Raw genomic sequence first — 21,451 nt, 5'->3', positions numbered from 1 at the left:
TTAAATACCTTCTTTATTAATTTTTATATTCTTTTTGATGCAGTCACTTAGTGGAACCTTTTTCTGCTGAATTTAGAACCAGAATTGCATAAAATAAAATGCTGATAATTAAGAAAACACATTAATACCAGAGATACCCTGGGAAAACCGTCCTCAAGGGAAAAATCCAAGCCACACCAAACTTTGAACTTTATTGAAAAAAATCAGATTCTGAATACAAAGCTTTACAAGCTTAGACAGTAACAGAAGCAAAGTTAATATAATTTTCAATACACATGTAACAACTCAGATTGCTTGCGTTGCAATGGTAGACACCTAATAATGATCAAATAAAGAAATACTATTCTGATGTCACAGACTTATACTGTCTCTGTATATATTCAAATCACTGCTCATGATGATTTCAGCACCAAAGCAAGCACCATAACAATCTTTCATTCTGTATACCTCCAGTGATACTCATATAGACCCAAGTGATAGCACCACCCAGGATATTTACAGTCACCTGAACCTTAATAACAATGATATAACACCAGATAATCACTTACAGAAAGCTACAATATGCTAAATAAAAGAACACCTGATGATGATAAAAAACAACTTCTGCAAAGACATACACAATGATAAATAACACCCTGCAGATGCCAAGTGATCATCCCAGACATCCAAAGAATGATCACTCCCTTCGAAGACAATAGTCTCAGAATGAATTGTTTCCACTTTCCACACGAGGAACCATAATACACTCCATAGCAGATAACATTGAATACCGACTGAATGACCACACACGCAACAAAACAGAACCATCATACACTCGCATGATTTTCAATATTAAGAAATTATCAGTCCAAAAAGAACATCCGCCCAGATATGCCTGCTCAATGCTCCAGTATTTGTTCAATGCAAAATGGCGACGTTCAATACCCTTAAGTGGCACAACAGCCATGAACATGTGTCACTGAGATGGATGACTGTTATAAACTTACACACCATGAGATGCTTTGTAATCCAAATGCTGTACAATAAACAGCCTCTTGATTGACGTCTTGAATGGGAGGAAGAGTGACTGCCATGGCACACAAGCTGACGGCAGCTGCATATCGCGTAACTTTTCATTTTCTGGCAAAGAGACTTGTCATGTTCATCAATAGATTGAACCATAACTTGACATTTACTTGACTGCATACGGAATAACTGAAATATCAACTCTTCAGTGACAGAAGAGAATCTTCAAAATGCATAAACCACTCAAGTTAGAAGATTCTACGCAGCCTTAAGACATTCGATCACAAGGAATGAAATAATGTAGACAGCAGCAGAAAGCATGAATTACTTATACATAGAGAAGATCACAGCCTGTATGCTGGAGTAATCGTCACAGAAATGTTGGATAGCTCCTGTAGCTACCAATCCTCAACATTTTCATGGTGCAAGAGTCCTTCAGTTGTAAGCTTGTGCTAAGAACGATATTCAGTGCAAGGTCAGTTATCTATTTAGAGACAAAATTCATTGAAATAACCTCTGAAAGACTTCAGTTATTCTTTAAATTATAAAATATTCAATACAAATAAAATTTTGAACATAATTTGTTGGTTTTAAATCAGAAGATGTTAGCTCTAACTTGGTATGGGCGATTTCATGTCTTTTAGAATTAAATCTTTTGCGAGTTGTAGTAAAGATTTTATTCCAACTGCATTATAATGTGTTATCCAAGCTGCACGGGCTATTGTAACTTTGCTAACATGTATGCTCTTCTTGGTTTTCTTTATAGTGTTGTTGGACGTGTTGCATTCACTGGAAAACATCAATGGGTCGTTAATCAAAATAATTGCATTGACAAAACAAATAGCACAGGCATGCTAACTGGTGAAATGCACGAGGTAAGGGGCCCATAATTTTCTATATTATTGGTGAAGATAAATTTAAATTTCATTTGGATTGCTTATATTTAGCATTAGTAGAATTTTAGGTCCAAGGTATATCTGACTAGATTTCAATTAAGATATGTTTTAGGGACATTGTAGGCTTTCAAATATTGTAGCTTAATCATCACATAACCAAGATATGAAAATTTCTTGTATACTTAGGAATATTCATTGGTGTAAAATAACAATTCCCAGTGAATCATCTTTCATAGTCACCCAAGCAATAACTATTCAATCCCTCGTGTGCTAGATTATGAAGTGTGTGATTTAATTCTTCACTTGTGCTAGATTGTGAAGTGTTTGACCTGATTCCATGTCTAAAGGTAAATGTTCTAGAACCGCTTTCAAATCTAATTTGAATATGCTCCCCATTATGGTGTACAACTGTTGGAATTAGTGTTTGGCATACTAACCGAGTGAAACATGTGGTGAGTTTTTGAAACATTTATTTACTCGGATAATTGCCAAGTACCTAGAAAAACTTGTCTTTTTTAGTTAAACTTTTGCCAGATACTCAGCGAGTTCATGGCAAAGTCTTGCATAAATCAGTAAAAAAGGACTAGACGGACCAAGCCATTATCTAATTTTTTGGGTGGGTGGGGCGTAGTCCCCGAAACCCCACTTTCGACCTGCGGCACCCCTCAATTATTGGAATTTTTCTCACATTGAACACTTTGTGTAGCTTGCCATCACTGCATCCCAAATCCATTGGGGTCTTTACTCCCAAACCCCTACTAATTATTGTAACTTATATTCATATAAATAGTTTACTACAATGAGGGGGTCTGCAATTGTATTCCAGAATTGAGAACTTAGTCAACTAATTTTGTCACTATACCAATATCATTGATCAATGATGAAGTATCAAACTATCTATATTGAAGATTCAAATGTGGCTATTATAGCCTCTCCCCAAGTTTACACTAGATGAGGAAAGAGGAAGATATAAAATGTTGAAATGTGCAATTTATGAAGTATGATGACGTTCAAAGGAAATCATCTTAAATTCATAGTAGTTGTCAACTAACTATTATATTCAGGTTCTGCATCAGGATGCAACTTTGTACTCAATTTGCATTCAAATCAATCAAATTTGATAGAACGCATATTTGTACTCATTGGATACATATTGTCATTGAATTTTACAAAACAAAAGTGTTTGTAATGAAATTTAAACAATTTCTTAAGTTACCGAGTTTTTGCCAAGTTGAGTTTTTTTGGTCTGGTGAGTTTTTGCAAGGCGCGAGTTTCCCAAGTATGGTTGAAACAAATTATTTGGAGACATTGTCATCTCAAAACTCATTGCCTAATCCCTAGTATTTACATAGGGGATGCCTCTAGACATTTGTAGACTTAAGTTTACTTTCCTAGAGTTTTGTTCATCTTTTAAAAATATCTTTCTACTATTGATAAACTTCCAATTCAAGTTCTTAAATTGAAAGATCCTTGATGGATCTCTTCCGCTGATCTATTGTAATTTTATATTTGTAAATTTGTTTTCCCTATTTATTAAAATTTTCTTGCAGAGCTAGACAGAAATTGCAGAAGGGTTTGATTGTTTTATATTTTTGATGATTTTTCAATAAGTAATAATAGAAGTACAATAACATGAACTAGTTCTAAGAATGTATTCCAAAAACATTTAAAGCAAAGTTTCTTCAAGCAATTTTTTTTGAATATACACCTAATATATAACCAGATGAAGATTTACAATAATATCCAGATGATTACAACCAAGAATAAAGCCAACCTAAAGGCGTGAAGGTGAAATATGAGCCTAGAAGGAAGCTACGGCCGTAATCCAGCTCTCAAATGCTGTACGTGGAAAAGTAGATGGCTGCCAGGCGTGGCTGTACAACTGCAAAGTGCCCACACGTGGGTAAAATACCCAAACCCCAGCTAAAACTTTGACTCAGTACTGCGTTCTCCAGAAGAAAAAATGCACAATCTCCAAGATGCTTCTGACTGCAAGAATCCAGACCATTGTTTTGGGGGCTACGTCCCAAACAGGCAAAGCAAGTGGGTTTGGCGTCCCAAATGCTGAAAGCTCAATCAGAGCCCAAAACAAAAATCCAAGATGTAATATGTCAATAATGCCTTTGAACTTTGTCTTTACCTCCTTATAACCCACCAAACTTAGCTCGAACCCTAAAAGTGTTCCCATGTGGTGTTGGGTTATAAAATAATATTTTTCTCATTTTTAAAGTGGTCAAGTATCCAGAAAATGACCTTTTCCCAATAGAAAGAAATCCGTTCACTGAAATGCTCTGAGTTAAAAGAGAAATATTTAGAAAAGTTCAAAGACCTTTCCAACGAGCTATTACACCAAGGAATATTCACCCAAATGAGGCCAAAAAACCCCCTATTACTCCAAAATGGCTATAACTTAGCCTTATTTAAATTATTAAAATGCTAACTTAGGAGAATATTTAAATATATTAAAATATTTCCCAAATAGCGAACTAATAGCCAAAACACCTCTACAAGGTGAAACTGAACTTGTCACCTCCTATGAGTGATGCTAGATGATCTGAAATAACTGACAGTCTCATCCCTCAAAATTAGGGATACTCCTAAAAAAAAGGAACGTCTTCGAATCTCCTGAAATTGAAACAATAGAATGATCTTGTAGAGACTCAAGACTATAACCCATCTCCACTTCCTAAAATGTAGGAAACTCCTACAATTAAGGAACTGCTCTCAACTGCCCTCCTACTGTCTAAAACTCCAGATCCAAACACTGTATAGCCTGATTGAGTCTCTAAACACCACTTCCAACCTACGAGACTCCCTCATAGGCTAACTCTATCCTCTCTAATGTCCACTCTAGAAAGGGGAAATGACAATCCTCCCTTCCCATAGATTGCTTGTCCATAAGCAATGAACAAACTCCTGTTGCACCACTCTGATATACACTCCTGGGTGTGTGAAATGAAGCAACACATTAAGGATCACCCAATCAAATGCACTGCATAGGATAATACCAGGATCCCACACTGGATGAGAGTGTTCCCACAACCAAGGTGGAAACATACTGGAATCCCTGTGAGACAAGGCGTCAAACAAAACAACACCCAGATTCCAACACCATCTGAACAATCACCCATCCATCTAGTATAAACAGGGATAACTGGAAACCTCTATCATGCCATATCTCTCCGCAACCACTGTGATACCACCATGAAAGTAATAATCATCCAAAGCATCATGTCTGCTAATACCGACAACATCCTGCAAACATGATCCCAGATGAAGTCTCTGTGATATAGATGTGATAGCCCATGTCGGAAACTACTTGACATAATGCTGGATCATTTGCTGGTCCCACCAACCAATCCTCCCAAACTATTGAGTCAAGTGCTTACAGTTAATAACTCTATCCTCTGAAGATGGGAGCGCAATATTGCAACACGGATAGTATAAGTCCTGCTTCAATATCCCCATAGCCTTATGAAGAGCATGAAAATCTACCATGGAAAATACTCCACTATCCTGCTCATCAGTCATAAGAGCACTCCAACTGAGTCTAGATAACATCTGTCAAGTGACATCAAAGTTCTCAACCACTATGTCTACCCTCCTATCATCAACCTTGAGTTGTCTAATCAAGCGATGAGGAGTCTGAAAATGATAGTTCTTAGGCATGTGTACTACCTCTGAATCTGTGCTATGGTAGAATACTGTGTCAGAGTCATGTACATCGCTGTAAGGAGTATCTAGTATGCATTCACTAATGCATGTATCCTCCTTTATAGTACTGCAACTTTGTACCTTTGAGACCACCTCCTTTGTCAATGATGAAACTGCTGTCACCACACTATGCTCACTCTTATCCGCTCCCCATGTGTCTGCATTTACAACTGAATCACACTCTTGGGATTCAGTGTCACTATGAGTACACACTACTTTGATTTCTAGGGTATGGTCTAAGAAATCAGACTCATCATGACATGAAGTCTCATCACCCAATGCTTCTGAAATACCTATGTCCAGATTACTCTCTTGTGCAAACTCACCAAAATAATCCTGACCCTTTGTATTACTTGTTGTTCCATCCAAATCAACACTGGTCTCTTCTTCTGTTGGAAGAAATAAAGTTCTAATGGATGATTCCCTTTGTTTCCTTGCATCATCTATCTGATTATGGCATTCTTTGACTCTTTGGAGACGTTGTCTTGCTTGGGCAGCAAGTATCTTTGCTTGCATAGCTCTATCTAACCAATATTTATTCAACCTTTGACAATGTTTTATATCATCTACCCCAAAGTACACAAAATCAGGCTTATGATGACTTGTACCATTCCCATCATCACGTCCCATGCTTGCACCATGTGTACCCTCAAATATAGAATACAAATCATTGTTCTCTTCTTGACCAAAGGATGCCACATCTTGAGGTAACGAAGTTGTGTCACTGCTGTTATGAACTTCAGAATTATTATGATGTGTTCTAGTTATATTTTTGACCCCTTTAAGTGTATTATCATAGAAAGCCTCATGGCCACCACTTGCATACGGGCCTTCATGACTATTCCCAAGTGAAAGAGTTACCATATTACAAGAAGGAGGGTGTAAGCTATCGCTGCCCCAAATCAGAGTTGTGGGAGCCTCCTCCATGCTTTCATTCCAATCATCAAACAACACCCCATCTTGATTCTTGACATGCTTAGATAGAAGTGGCTCAAAGAAGTCTTCAACTCGGCTTCTATGAGATTCAAAATCTGACTGCCTGCATACTAAACTTGTCATCCCATTCTTAAGTTGAATACCATCATCAACATCATTACCTCCATTTGAAATAAATGTTGCCTCATGATTTGAACTGCTGTTGCAAATTTCAGAATAGGCCTCACACCTTGGTGTCACATTTTCAATATCTCTAATGGTTTGTCCCGTGATTGTAATCTCTTCCAATTTGTGACCAATGGCTTCTTTATTATTATTTAATATTTCTTTCTCTTTTTGCTGCTAAAGGAGCTTGTAGATACCCAGTTATCATCTGCTTCAGGTACACCCATAAATTTTGTAAAGGAAAGGAGGTTGCGTATCTCCTTAGGAAGAGAACAATATTGATGGTAGCTGCTCATAACTGCAACATTGAATGTCTTGGCAAGAGGCCTCTTACTTGTGCTTGTTAACGAAGATGAAACCTTAGAGCACCCATTTTTATTTCTAGCCATGGTATTGGCCTGTAAGTAAATTGATTTCTATTCCAACAGGCTGGCAGGTTCTAGGCTCTGATACCATTGAAAGATCCCTGATGGATCTCTTCCATTGATCTGCTGTAATTTTATATTTTTAAATTTGTTTTCCCTATTTATTAAAATTTTCTTGCAGAGCTAGATAGAAGTTGCAGAAGGGTTTGATTGTTTTATGTTTTTGATGATTTTTCAATAAGTAATAACAGAAGTACAATAACATGAACCAGTTCTGAGAATGTATTCCAAATACATTTAAAGCAAAGTCGCTTCAAGCAGTTTTTTTGAATATATGCCTAACATATAACCAGATGAAGATTTACAATAATATCCAGATGATTACAACCAAGAATAAAGCCAACCTGAAGGCGTGAAGGTGAAATATGAGCCTAGAAGGAAGCTACGGCTAGAATCCAGCTCTCAAATGCTGTACGTGGAAAAGTAGATGGTTGACAGGTGCGGCCGTACAATTGCAAAGTGCCCACATGTGGGTAAAATACCCAAACCCTAGCTAAAGCTTTGACTCAGTACTGCGTTCCCCAGAAGAAACAATGCACAATCTCCTAGATGCTTTTGACTGCAAGAATCGAGACCATTGTTTTGGGGGCTACATCCCAAACAGGAAAAGTAAGTGGGTTTGGCGTCCCAAATGCTGAAAGCTCAATTAGAGCCCAAAACACAAATCCAAGATGTAATATGTCAATAATGCCTTTGAACTTTGTCTTTACCTCCTTATGACCCACCAAACTTAGCTCGAACCCTAAAAGTGTCCCCATGTGGCGTTGGGTTATAAAATAATATATTTCTTATTTTTAAAGTGGTCAAGTATCCAGAAGATGACCTTTTTTCCAATAGAAAGAAACCTGTTCACCGAAATGCTTTGAGTCGAAAGAGAAATATTTAGAAAAGTTCAAAGACCTTTCCAACGAGCTATTACACTAAGGGATATTCACCCAGATGAGGCCAAGAAACCCCTTATTACTCCAAAATGGCTATAACTTAGCCTTACTTAAATTATTAAAATGCTAACTTAGGACAATATTTAAATATATTAAAATATTTTCCAAATAGTGAACTGATAGCCAAAACACCTCTACAAGGTGAAACTGAACTCGTCACCTCCTGTGACTGATGCCAGATAATATGAAATAACTGACAGTGTCATCCCTCAAAATTAGGGATACTCCCAAAAAATAGGAATATCTTCGAATCTCTTGAAATTGAAACCATAGAATGATCATGTAGAGACTCAAGACTATAACCCATCTCCACTTCCTAAAATGTAGGGAACTCCTACAATTAAGGAACTGCTCTCAACTGCCCTCCTATTGTCTGAAACTCTAGATCCGAACATTGTATACCCTAACTGAGTCTCTAAACACCACTTCCAGCCTACGAGACTCCCTGATAGGCTAGCTCTATCATCTTTGATATCCACTTTAGAAAGGGGACATGACATAAATCCATCATTAACTACACTGGTTCTTTCTCCAAGTGCTAATTGCTGATGGATGAGAGTTAAAATAATTAAATGAAAATAGTAAAGGTAGGTTTGTTCTATTTGTTTTACATGACAATAATGGTGTTATTATACAGAAGATCATTTCAAAAATGCTCCAAGTCCAAAGTAATTCTAGTAAGAAGAGAAAAGTAATAAGGCTTCATTAATTGATTGAAAGAAGGATACTCCATCATAGTAGGTTGTTCTACTAAAGGAATAGTTTGTACTACTATATCAATGTTTTAAGATAGACCTTGAAAAAATCTCAGCAGCTCAAATTTTCACTTAGACTTGGTATTCACCAAAGAATAGCATTAACAAAAATATAAACCATAAAAGAAACTCAAACAGCATGCAAAATATCCTTCTTGTTCAAGGACGAATAAGAAAAAATGAGTGTAAGAAGGATCTGAGATGATAGGATTGAATGGAGAGTGTTGTGAGCTCTTCACACCATTGCTCCATTGCAAATAGGGGCCCCCTCTTTATGCTTTGTAGTGAGGTAGGTGTCCCAGATAGTTTAGTGGCCATTCTCAAGTCTTTGAGTCTTTGAGTTTGAATAAATTTGGCTCGCTAGGGAGTCAGGTCAGTCAAGGATATAAGTGAGAGCTGGGCCAAGCTAATCAAGGATGTGGAATTAAAGTTAAAAAGATTTTTGATGAAATGAATTAGCCAAAGCATAAATAGATGAAGTGAAGATGCAAAGCAAGAAGAGATGAAGTTTTAACCTGAAAAAGAAGACTAACGGGAGCATGGTGATTATTGAAATTTGGTGGAGTCTAAATATTTAGGATCTTTTAAACTTAGAATCTTCATTATATGTCCTACAGATCTAAAACCACTCTCAAACATCTTGACAATATAAACATAAAATATAAGTTAAAGTAAAATTTGTGACTTAAACTCAAATGTTATATTTCATGTTCCGCATTGCCACATGAACCTGCCACCTGAGCTTCCAACTTTCGACTTGACTCATCAAGCATTGATTTCCATGTTCAAGTTGGCACATGAAGTTTCTATTTTCGACTTGACACACGAGGGGGTGAATTCCGAGTTTTACTTGCCACATTGGGCGTCCAAATCTGAAGGTCTTTGAGACACTTTTCCACTTCAACATGCTAGATCTGTTGACCTTCAAGACACCTCGACACATAAGCATTTAAAATCCGAAAATACTAAGTGGCAATTGACACATGAACTAATTCCAAAAATGTCAAGAGGCACTTGCCACATAACTAGGTAAATTCTGAAAATCTCTAAGTGCATCTGCCACATTACAAGGACATTTTTGAATGTCTTATCGTTGCCATATGAGGCCCTGATTTCCGCTTTTCACATGAGCTATGATCTCTGATCTGCCTCAGAAGTCAATCAAATTTGATGCAATGGATAAGAGTATGGGTCAGCCTAAAGGAGTTAAAGCCATTAAATGCTGAATTAAAGCATTAAGTAATGACAAATTAATATTTAAGAGGGGACAACCTGTATTTATGAAGGAACAGCTATGAATTAAATATCAAGGGCCATGATTTGAATGGGGTAATAAACATTGATGTAATTATGTTTCTATAAGGCCAAGTCAGTCCTAATCAAGAGACATATCTCTTGGCATGGTGGCATAATTGGGTGTTGAAGCCACTTCAGCACCTAATTTAAATCAAATTTCCATTGCAGATGGAAATCAGGAAGTGCAGATTGAATCCTTAACAAGAAAAGGAAGCTCATTAAGCAGGGACAATCATTAGTATTTTCTCAGCAGATCAGGCCAAGTTCAAACACGCATTGAACCATTTTTGACAAATCAAGGTTTCTAGGAAGGCACTGAACTCCTACGGTAGTTCATTTCAAATTTGGAGGACATCAAAAGTGAAAATCAATCATTAAAAAAGCCCAGAATCACAAGAGAGTTCAAATTAATTCCAGATTTAGGCAGCAAACTCAGAATTATGTCGTACAGAGCAAGGTGAATGTAATTTCTTATGGCAATTAATGAATGATAAAGGGCTGTGTATGCACATTTTGAGAAAGAGTTTGAATGGAGATCGTGGTTATGACGGAATTATCTAATCTTGAAACCTTTATTTACCTTGATGAAATCAGATTTTTGAAATCACATAGGGGTATGATTTCTGAACTATTCACCATGCAACATCGAGACAACAAATCCAAATTGTTGCATTAGGGTTGAATTTCTGAAGTTGCATTTTGAGACATTGGCACAAGGGCATGTCAATTGCAACCTTGATCTTAGATTTTGCCTCATGACATGGTGATTTATGAAAACACTTTGTGGCACTTTCCACATCTCCATGCTAAATTCAAAGATGCCTTGCCATATAAACTTAAGAATTCTGAATTGCCATAAGTTCACCTGCCACATGAATTTGAAATTTCTGAATTTCTTAGTATGAACCTGCCACTTGAATTTAAGAATTCCCAATTACCACCTCAGCATGCAAATTCTGGAGCTGACATGATGATCTTGCCCAATGGACTTGTGAATTCTGAGGTGTGTGAAGCATCATGACCCATCCATTGCAGATTTCTGCAAGTCATTTTTATGACTTGACACATAGACACCTGATTTTTGCAAAAACATCATTATCTTGCTCAATCATCAGCTGAGTTTTGAAAATCATCTCAAGTAATACTGTATTTGCCCAACATGCCAATTCTGCTAACCTATGGCATTGGAGATTCACTCAAGGGAATCAATCAAGGTGGTTAATAGATGCCAATTGCAATTATTAATGGGATTTGAGCACTCAATTAAGAGGCACAAATTCGATTAGAAGGGTCAGAGGGAGTGTGTGGAAGGAGTTCAAGAGTTGATCAAATCTGGACTTTGAGAGCATTAATAAATCAGGGTAAAACATTGATACAAGCCCAGATCCAGTCTTAAAAAAATCTGAATTGCAAAGATTACTGAGTTAGAAAGAAGGAATCAGATCTCTTGTAGGTCATTCCCAGATCTGAGATCTAAATTCAGAATTTTTTATTCTAAAACAGCAAGGTATGCAATTTTACTCAGTGATGTTTTGATCTAAGATTGTTGAGGGCTGTAGATGTGTTGTTATGAGGATTCAAAGTCATTGATGTTTTGATCAAAGATTGTTGAAATTCTCATGTTTGTTTGATATATAAGCAGATTTTTGAAAGCAATAACTGTTGTCCTTCATTTTCTAATCACAAAATGGAGGCAACACTACAAAACTTTGACGTTTAAAGTTTTCAATTTCTCTAAGTTGATTCACTATATGATTGAAAGATTGGTCAGTTAATTTTTCCTAATTCATATTATGAATGAAGTTTTCTTTGTCTTTGTAAGCTTAATTAGATTTATCGAATCTATGGCATTTGCTTGATTTTTGAGGCCTTCAAAGTCTCTTTTTGCGCTTTCGTGTGTTAGTATTGGTTGTTTTGTTTTTTTCAATCTCTTGTTTTCGATCATACGCTCATTTCGAGCTATCTTACGACTTAATTGTGGTTGTCAATGAAAAGGTATTAAGATTTAAGTGCATGTGTGATTGGACTTTAGAACCCTGATTGCATATTTTATATATTAAACCTTATGTTTTGTTATTATGCTGCACTCTTTGATGTTTATGACTAAAAAATCACTTTTAAATGTGTTAATAAGTTATAAGGTTGCACTTTTTGATCTTGTAAGTTATAACTTAAGCCACTTAAGTTTAAAAGTTCACTTTTTCAACCTATTTACATATTACATATGCACTTTAATTTATAACTTTAATCACTTAAGTAAAAAGTGCACTTTTTCAATCCATTTACACAATGCACATAAACTTTCATGTGTAATATGTAATGGACCCCAAAAAGTGTGAATTCACTTAAGTGCATCAATCAGGCATGTGCAAAATATAAGTCAAGTGAATAGAACAAGCTTTTATAAGTCATTTGCATATGCATTTGAGTGAATATGTAAATGCGATTTGCAACATTTTAAATATGCATTTGCACTTGAAAAGTGTTATTTAGCTTGTTTTGCTCCATTTCAAGAGGTACATCACACTTCTTGAGGTCAATTGCATATTACATCTCACATTTTTGGAAAACAACGCTTGGCTTGTGAAAACAACTAGTTTTCATCAAAACTACTTGGCTGGACATTTCACTTGCATGGTTTTTAAATATGCATTTCATTCCCAAAACTACGATTTGTCTATTGAAGCGAAATGCAATATGACACTCAAAAAGTGTGTTTGACTTCCCACTTGTGTTTTTCATGTGAAAAGGCAATGTGTAAGTGGATGCCAAAAGTGTGATTTTGCACTTAGGCGTTCCATGCAATGTGTAAATCTTTGTAAAAAGTTTGATCTGCTTTTGGTTTGCAAGACATCAATGTGTAAATACTCTCCAAAACTGCAATTTTCACTTAGGTTTCCAAATGCAACATGTAAAGCAACTTGAAAAGTGCGATCTGCACTTGGGTTGGCATTAACACATTCATTAAAATATGCAAATAGGCTGGAAAAGTGCGATCTCCACTTAGCCTTTCCTTTCCAATGTGCAAATGCGAACAAAAAGCCGGATTTGCATTTGGGCAATTTTCCTCAATATGTTAACGAGTTGGAAAACCATGATTTACATTTGAGACTCAAATGCGATGTGTAATGAAAGATGAAAAATCCAATCTGCACTTGAATACATCATCTGCATATCATTTGAATGTGTAAAAGATCTGGAAAAGTGTGACTTTAGGGCCAAGAATGAAAGACATTTGAAAGCCTTGTTCCTTGCTCCAAGATTTGCTCCTTGCTCTCCAAGTTAGTGTAAATCTTTGGTTTTACTTGAATTTCTTGTTCTTGTTGTATATTTGATTCACTCTTTTGCTCCTTGCTTTTCATTTGTTCATTTGCAGCCCTAAATTTTTGTTCTTAAACACAAATAAATTGAAACTTTCATTCTTTGTATTGCAAAAAGGTTCTTCCTCTCAAAAATAAATTGCTTGCAAATGTTGAAGTGTTTGAAAGTTTCCTTTTTGTGTCAAAGCAAGTGATATGCTCTTCTTTTCTTTTCTTTGTTTTGTAAATACTTTGTTTGTTTTTGCTTGTTTTTGGTGCTTTTAGAGAGCAAGTTGTGAAGAAAATGATGGAAGTTGTCTCAAAGGATGCAATTTTTCATTTACATTTCTAGCCTTCATATTCATTCCATTTCCAAATTTTCTCAACTCCATATTTCCCAAATATGTATTCTGACTTTTAAAACCCAATTACACATTTACATAAGTTAAAAATAGTGAGTTTCACCACATGTAAATGCATTCGTAAATCCTGATTTTGGGAAGATTCTCATTTTTTAATATAAAGTCTTCAATCCACATGCTTGCAAGCTACATCTACTTGCATTCTTAGCCATTCAAACCAAAAGCCACATTTTGCTTGTATGCAATCCACCTGGAAAAACCTGATCTTCATCATTTTTGCCCAAAAACGAGTTGTTTGTGTTATTTCCAGCCTATCTAAGTGTTCAAAAAGTAACTAAATCACACCCAAAATGCTTATCCTCCATGGATTTGCCATTATTGTCCAAATCTTGAAACACTCATGGACTCAACCTCATTGAAGGATGCTTCCACTCTTTGAAATTCTCATGTTGCAGCAAACTCTTCAAGTGAAGATATGTCAGAGTAGTACGATCGACAAGAGAGAGCATAGTCAGAAACACTAGTGCTACCACCACAAGGCTTGCAAGGAAAGAAGTTCGAATATGGGAAAAATGGAAGCCCATGGCAGATTACTAGAATCAAAGACTGTAAGAACCCCTGCAAGTTCTAACTCTAAAAAACATTGGATTGTTAAATTAATGATAGATATTGTTTTTAAATTTGAAAGTTTTACATTTTTTTCAAACACTTAGCATACATGCAATGCTCTAGCACCACTGTAAGAACCCTTGCAAGTTATCCAACCTCCAACTTGCAAATGTTTGTGTGTTGGAATGTTTGGTTTTGATTTGTATGTTTAGCATAAAAAATAAACCTTTTACCAAGCAAGATATAATAACATTGCAAATACAAAATATCTAGAATTGAAATAGAGCTGCAATGATTCTTATTGAGCGTAATATATAAATATTTACAATGCTTTTAATTAACTATTCATGCCCGAAGGTACTTAAGCTTTTATTACAAAATCTGGAGATGTATGGCAACAATGTATGAACTTGTAGATAACAACTAGTAATAAATCTTCAATGCTGGTAATGATTGCAATGGCTGCCACAATCGATTCTAGAATTACCCTTCAAAAATCTGCACTTGAACCCTTGGATATTTCAACTTGCCATTAATATTCTTGAAACCCTTGAAGAAACTTCACAGATCTCCTTGAAAATGCTTGAAACCTGATTAATAGTGGCTGTCAATGATAACCCATAGGTCTGCAATGAAAAAACACCAAATATATGCACAAACCCTTGATATTTCTTCACCAATAAACCCAATCATGGACTTTGAATAAAGCCATCACCATTTGCACAATTCACTATATATTACACCAATTCAAAGTGCTGAGAACTATGAAGAATTCCCAATTCTCCAAGTTGAAATTTCTGAAACCCTTATCTCCAAATTCTCTTCACACAAATCAATAGTATCATATGTATTGAATGAATTCGCCTTTGGCTTTTAAAATTCCCAAGTAATAAATGAATCACAAGGCTTCATGAATACACTTTTCATAACTTACAAGTGTGTTTGCTTTTGTTGCATTTGAAATTTAAGCACACATTAAAATATAAAATATACTTTATCAAGCACTTTATCTCCCTTTTAAATAACACTTCATCACTTTATAAAGTATGCTTTTAAAACATTTAAAGTTCTATTTTAAATAAAGTGCACTTAATCCATAAAGTTATATTTATCATTGCGATGCAATTAAATGACTTTATAGTCATTAAGTGGACCCATTCTCATAAAGTGAAAATTTAACTTAATAACTGCGCTTTGTCATTAATTATTAATAAAGTATCACTTTATTAATAATTTCAATAGCATAACTTCTAAAATAATCATTATTTCTTGTTTCTGTCTAAACTTGGGAGTTAATCGTTGTAACCATTGTGCATCCAATTGCCATACTAAAAATAGTAAGGGTCCCTCACTAACATTTACTAACTTAATATAAATAGTAAGTCCTTGAAATTGAGTTAACAAGAGAATGAGTTAATCATCGTGCGTACCATGAGTCTATGTGTCTAGGTACTCCTACCAAAAATAGTTCCAACTATAATGTAATGTTCCCCATCTTTTAGACCCTCAATGGAGTTCTTAGCTTTTCATTCTCCGAAGGCTAAGTGGAGAAATAAAGAGAAGTAAATTAAATTAAAGTCGATAAATAGATAAATCTAAAGGTGACTTTATATTTAATTAATTTAATTTTTTAGAAGCACAACTAATTATTGTATTGGAAAGGGGAAGCTTCTAGAGAATGCATTTTCTAGATGGACAACTAATTATTGTATTGGAAAGGGGGAAGCTTTTAGAGAGTGCAATTAAATAATATTTTATTTCCTTCTAGAAGGGTGAAGGAAAAGAATAAATAGAGGTGAGAGATTCATTGTTAGGCATCCAATTATTGTCAGTTGCATATGATATGAACTTGGGAGAAGAAACTAAGCATTTATGATTTCAGTTGGCCATTGGAGAGCGTCAATTCTTCAGTGTTGCAAACATTTGAAGTGGTGAAATATCCATTGAATTTGGCATTCAGGAGAGCTTCATTCTGAAGTTCTATTTGTGCTTAAAGTTAAGGAATAACCAAAGGGTTTGAAGAATATTGAAGGACTAATGAGTGCAGTCCTGAAGATTCATCTTTGGCATCCATTAGTAATCATTTTTTTCCTTGCTACTACAGTACGTGTGAATGGTGTCGCACTACAACACCCATGCTACAGTATTTATGCTTGATTCTGATTGCAACTTTCATCTCCATCCATTGGGCATCACTACTATCAGGTTCCTCTTGCAACTATTAGTAGTTAGCATTGTAATCTTAGGCATATAATTTTGTTGTTGTAAGTGATAACTCAAAATCAGATTTAGCATTGCTGTAGTCATTATTGTAAGTCCATTTGTCTTGACAAATTCATAGCAACATTGTACCTGAGAATGAATTCAATAAAGGAGATATATGTTGCATACCATTTGTTTGACGACATGCCTATCTAATACCATATATGATCAGCATAATAGTTGTATGCCAATTGTTTGTCAAAATGTCAGTTGGCTGTAGGTATGCATTCCATATCTAGTTTCCATGTATATGCATTGAAAATATCAAAAAGAACTGCACTTGCATATTAATTCATTGTAAGAGGTATTGTAATATCATTTTCGAACATTCTAAATTTCTTAGCATCATTCAAACTGTATCAAACAATCTGAAACACAAAAAAATCAGAAAAGAGAAAGGCAACATACAAGTGTTTGACAATATTCCTTGAGCAAAAACTAGTTAGTTTGGGCAAGGGATATTACAGTGGTATCAAAGCTTGCTTGCAAAATGTTTAATGAAATGTCAAACAATTGAACTAGAGAAGAAATTGGTGTTTGATGAAGTTATAACCGGTTGGGGTTATCACAGTGGTATTAGAGCAGTTTGCTGCCATCTTGTGGGGTAAGAAATTTATATTATTGTTAGATTTTCAGTTGCATTTGGAGTGACTAGCACTCTAGCATTTTCTAGCCATGGACAAACATAGGACTGGCAGTTCTAGAAGTCAATGGAGTAATGAGGAAGTTAGCGTGAAGATGAATGCTTTGCAAGAGAGTATGGAGAAACTTAAGCTTCATCAATAGAGATTGACAGAGAACTTATTGCATCTAGAGACAATTAAAAGAGGAAAAAGGTATATGGTTTCTGGCTTTAGAAGGCTGACATCGAGGTTGCAGGGAAGGAAGCTTGAGTTTTCCTCGACAGGAGTCCCTGATACAGAGGTACTTATATTTAATATGACACTTGTTAGTCCTATCCACAGTGTTGATGATGAACTTATTTCACAAGGACATGTGGATGTGTTAGTGCCCTTGGTGGATAACATCATTGAGCGTCAGCAGGTTGAGGCTCCCAGAGTTGTTGCTATAGTTAGTGTAGAGGCAGTTGATCTAGTTGTTACCATTGATACTTTCAGCTCTCTCGAGGACAAGAATATTATTGGAGATTTGTATGTGAGATCTCATGGTGTTGCTGTTTACCGTACTGGTAAAGAAATCAACGCATACAGACAATGGAACAGAATAGCAGAATTATATTCGCATATGCCAGAACATACATTAGGCTTCATAATATTCGCAATAGTAGATGATTGATGATTTACAATGATCCCAAACGGGATATAAATACTACCGCCGAACCTTCCCGAAGGGTTCCGTCGGCCACAACATTACATCCGCTACAAACTATTTACCTGTCAGCTACAAAATACAAAACACCGACGATAGTCAATCCATTGGCTACAGAAACACCGTCGGAACCATCCAGTCGGCTGACACCATCCTCCCCAAAAAATACAGTCGTCTCTTGACGACTAAAAAAATATCTGAGACAAATTAACAAACAAAATACATTAACGAACTAACTGCAACAAGAAAAATTTGCTTCCGCCACATCACTTTTACATTCATCTCGTTGCATTTGTAGTCTCTGCTAACACAATACTGTTTCCTCAAGCTGACCTTGATAGCCACCTGTGCTGCTTTCTGTGTCCAACTCCTCGGTACCCCGAGCCAAGTGTTGCTGCACTGCCTCCAACTGGATGATTAGCTCCTCCTGAGCTCTCTACGCATCCACCAAGACGGCCTTACAGCCAACACCTGCTCCCACTGCCTCTGGTACACAGAAAGTCCATGCCTGCAACAACTTCAACTCTTCTCAACTGGTTAGACTCCCACGATTGATATCCGCAATGACTAGGGGTCCAGGGGGCAACGCCCCCGGCAGGGTCGAGGGGTAGCGCCCCCGCGGAGTCCTGGGGCAGTCGCCGCCAAGACCAAATTAGCACTTTGGAGCCCACACAAAAATGCATGGAACATACTATTTCTATCATTTTCTATCGATTCTACACTCTTTCCGGTAACCACTACTGCTTCCCCTTCCATTTGGCATCGTCTGTTACTCATTCTGAACAACTTGAATCTGTTGTCGTGTTTTTTTTTTTTTGTTTATTTAAGTGAGTTTCCTCCGCCCGTTACAAGAACAACTTCCACCCCGCAGAAGAATACGCTGGGTATACCCTTCCCATGGAAGGAATCTTACTCTTGTAATTTTTCCCACTCCTCACAAAACTCTGAGCTCCTGCTGCTTACACGTAGGTAGCTCCCCCTTAGCTTCCTTCAGCAATGCGATTCAAATTTCTATTCTGATCAAACTCCAGTAATACGACTCGAGACTGCCGATTATGCTTTTGCATCCTCCACAGAGACGCTTCTACTTATAAAAATATCAGAAAGGAATACGTCCATCAATGCCGGCTCTACAACACGCCAAATTCCGCTATTCAAGAACGCCTACAAATGAAATTTGAAAGCAAATATTCTCCACCGCAACATCTTTAATGGCAGTAACAGACTCCTAGCTAATTTAACATTTTTCTCGGCATGCTCCAGTTCGCAGATCAAGTCGCTATAATGGCTGCCTCAAAATCCATTAGCGCTATGTATAGAGGCAATTTTCTCTTCTCAACGAAAAAACGACAAAATGGAAGACCCGTTCCTACTTTCTCTTCAGATTGAAATATTGACAGATCTCTTGAAATCCCTCTAATTTACTTGACACGTAATTGCAAAAAAGCACCAATTTCTCCTCCACCACGCTGGTAGGAAAACTCTCGCTGTTTGTCTTTAACAGCCCCGAGGACTGCTTCCGCGGACAGGATAGGCCGGAGGAAGGAATTGACCGGCAGGAAAAAAAACTCTTACTGTTTGTCTGGCAGAGGAGTTAGAAAATTTAGAGCCCACGAACAGGCTGCCCGTGGGGCTTTTCATTTACCCGCGGACAGTCTGTCCGCGGGGCCTTTGCCTTTCCCACCTGCGGACAGACTGCTGCCCGCGGGCTTTTCATTTACTCGCGGACAATCTGTCCGTGGGGCCTTTGCCTTTCCCACCCGCGGACAGACTGCTGTCCGCGGGGCCCCTTCTGTTTTTTTTTTTGTTTTTAATAATTTTTTTTTTTTTTTTACAAAAATTATAGAAAGCACCTCAAATTTGCCTTTGACCGTCGCCATTCGGCAACTACGAGGGAGTCCCCTTCTACGACAACGACAGAGTCTTCCTGGCACCATATATTTTGAATTTGGATCCGTTGACTGCCCAAGGTACCTTCTGCCCGTCCAAAGTTGATAATTTGATCGCTCCATTGTCGCCAACCTTCCGAATCTGATATGGTCCAACCCATCTGGCCTTAGACTTTTCCACTTTGATTTCATTTCGACCGTTGTACGCCTTACGTCTATTCTATGCCACCTCCGTCGCCCACTGTGCCTATGGTCGTCGTGCAACTGGATTATTTCCTTGTTGTCGGTGCCCTTCCACTAATTTTATGCTGCGGTGTAACCTTTTCTTTCCACGCGGTCCATTCACCATGTACCGGACAGTGAGATTTTTCGTTTTTCTGTGTTTAGACCATATGTTCTTCCCCTTAGCTTCAGCCATGGCAGATTTTCCTTCTTCCGCTTCCCTGCATTCCTCCGGACATTCATTTTCCTGTGTTTTTTCACGTTCGTCGACCGTTAACATATTGCAACTCGGAAACAGTTCGTAGTCTTCTATTTTCCAGTGGAACAGGCCATTCACCGAGTCCAGGTCGTCATCATTCGATCCTCCGTCAAGTCTCAATACTCCTTCGTCTGGTTCCATTCTCCTCTTTGCTTCGTCGTCACTTTCGCCGTCACTTTCTGAATCTGACGATGCTGCCTCCTCACCGACCATTTGTGTATGCAGGTCAATTGTGAATCTTTTGCCTCCACGCTCCATTGATAGGGTATTTCGTTTCCAATCATGTTTTACTTTTGCTTGCACCAACCAATCCCGTCCCAGAATAGCATCATATCCTTTTCTTTTTAATGGAATGACCACAAAATCCAATAAAAATGGTTGCGTACCAATTGTTACCGGTTGCGCTTTCAAGATTCCTAACGGTTTGATTCCATGTTGGTCTGCCGTGAGCAACTGAAATGCAGGTGGCCACAATGTCGGCTTTCCCAACTTCTTCCAAGTATCCTCCGGCAACACATTCACGCCGGACCCTCTGTCGACAATTGTGTCTGTCAAAACATTTTCCAAAATCCCCATCTCGACGACCGTCGGGTGCTGTCTGGATGTGAGTGCCAGCAGCATTGGGTCTGTTGTCATCACTTCCCTACTATCCCTTCCTGTGTCCTTCGGTGCTTTCGAAAACAATGTATGATTCAGAATGGCCGTCCGTAATTGGGGTATTGTGAGAAGGAGGTCACTTATCTTGACCGGTATCTCCATTTGTAAGATCTTTCGTACAATGTTTTGTTCTGCGAAGTTCCTTGCCAAGGTGCCGGTGATGTCCTTCAACTGAGATGTCCCTGCCGACGATGCCTTTGCAATTTCCGCTTGCGCTTCCCCCACTTTTCTCTTTTCCTCTGCTTGCCTTCGTGTAATTGCCAGAACCTCCTCTACATCCGTGCCAACAGTGATCAAGTTTACTCCAGACTTTGGACACTTGGAATCTTCGTGATCGCTGGGTCCGCACCATCTGCATAATAATTTTGGTGTGTTTGCTGTTGTACAATCCCACGCAAAATGACCCCACAAATTACATGCTCGGCATTGA

The 21,451-nt window shown here is 37.4% G+C and overlaps 1 protein-coding gene across 1 annotated transcript in view; it reads left to right on the top strand.

The window, feature by feature from the left end:
• The window catches only part of LOC149541868 (transcription factor bHLH155-like), a 166,575-nt gene that overhangs the window by 6,220 nt on the left and 138,904 nt on the right, over nt 1–21,451 (top strand). Inside the window, exon 3 of the mRNA XM_089796945.1 lies at nt 1,772–1,880. Coding sequence (XP_089653071.1) covers nt 1,772–1,880 — 109 coding nt within the window. The remainder of the gene's footprint in view (nt 1–1,771; nt 1,881–21,451) is intronic.

Source organism: Cupressus sempervirens, chromosome 8 (assembly GCF_028749045.1).
Source record: "Cupressus sempervirens isolate cs-2001-9-10 chromosome 8, ASM2874904v1, whole genome shotgun sequence".
NCBI lineage: Eukaryota > Viridiplantae > Streptophyta > Pinopsida > Cupressales > Cupressaceae > Cupressus > Cupressus sempervirens.
This window is presented reverse-complemented; position numbering and strand designations above follow the sequence as displayed.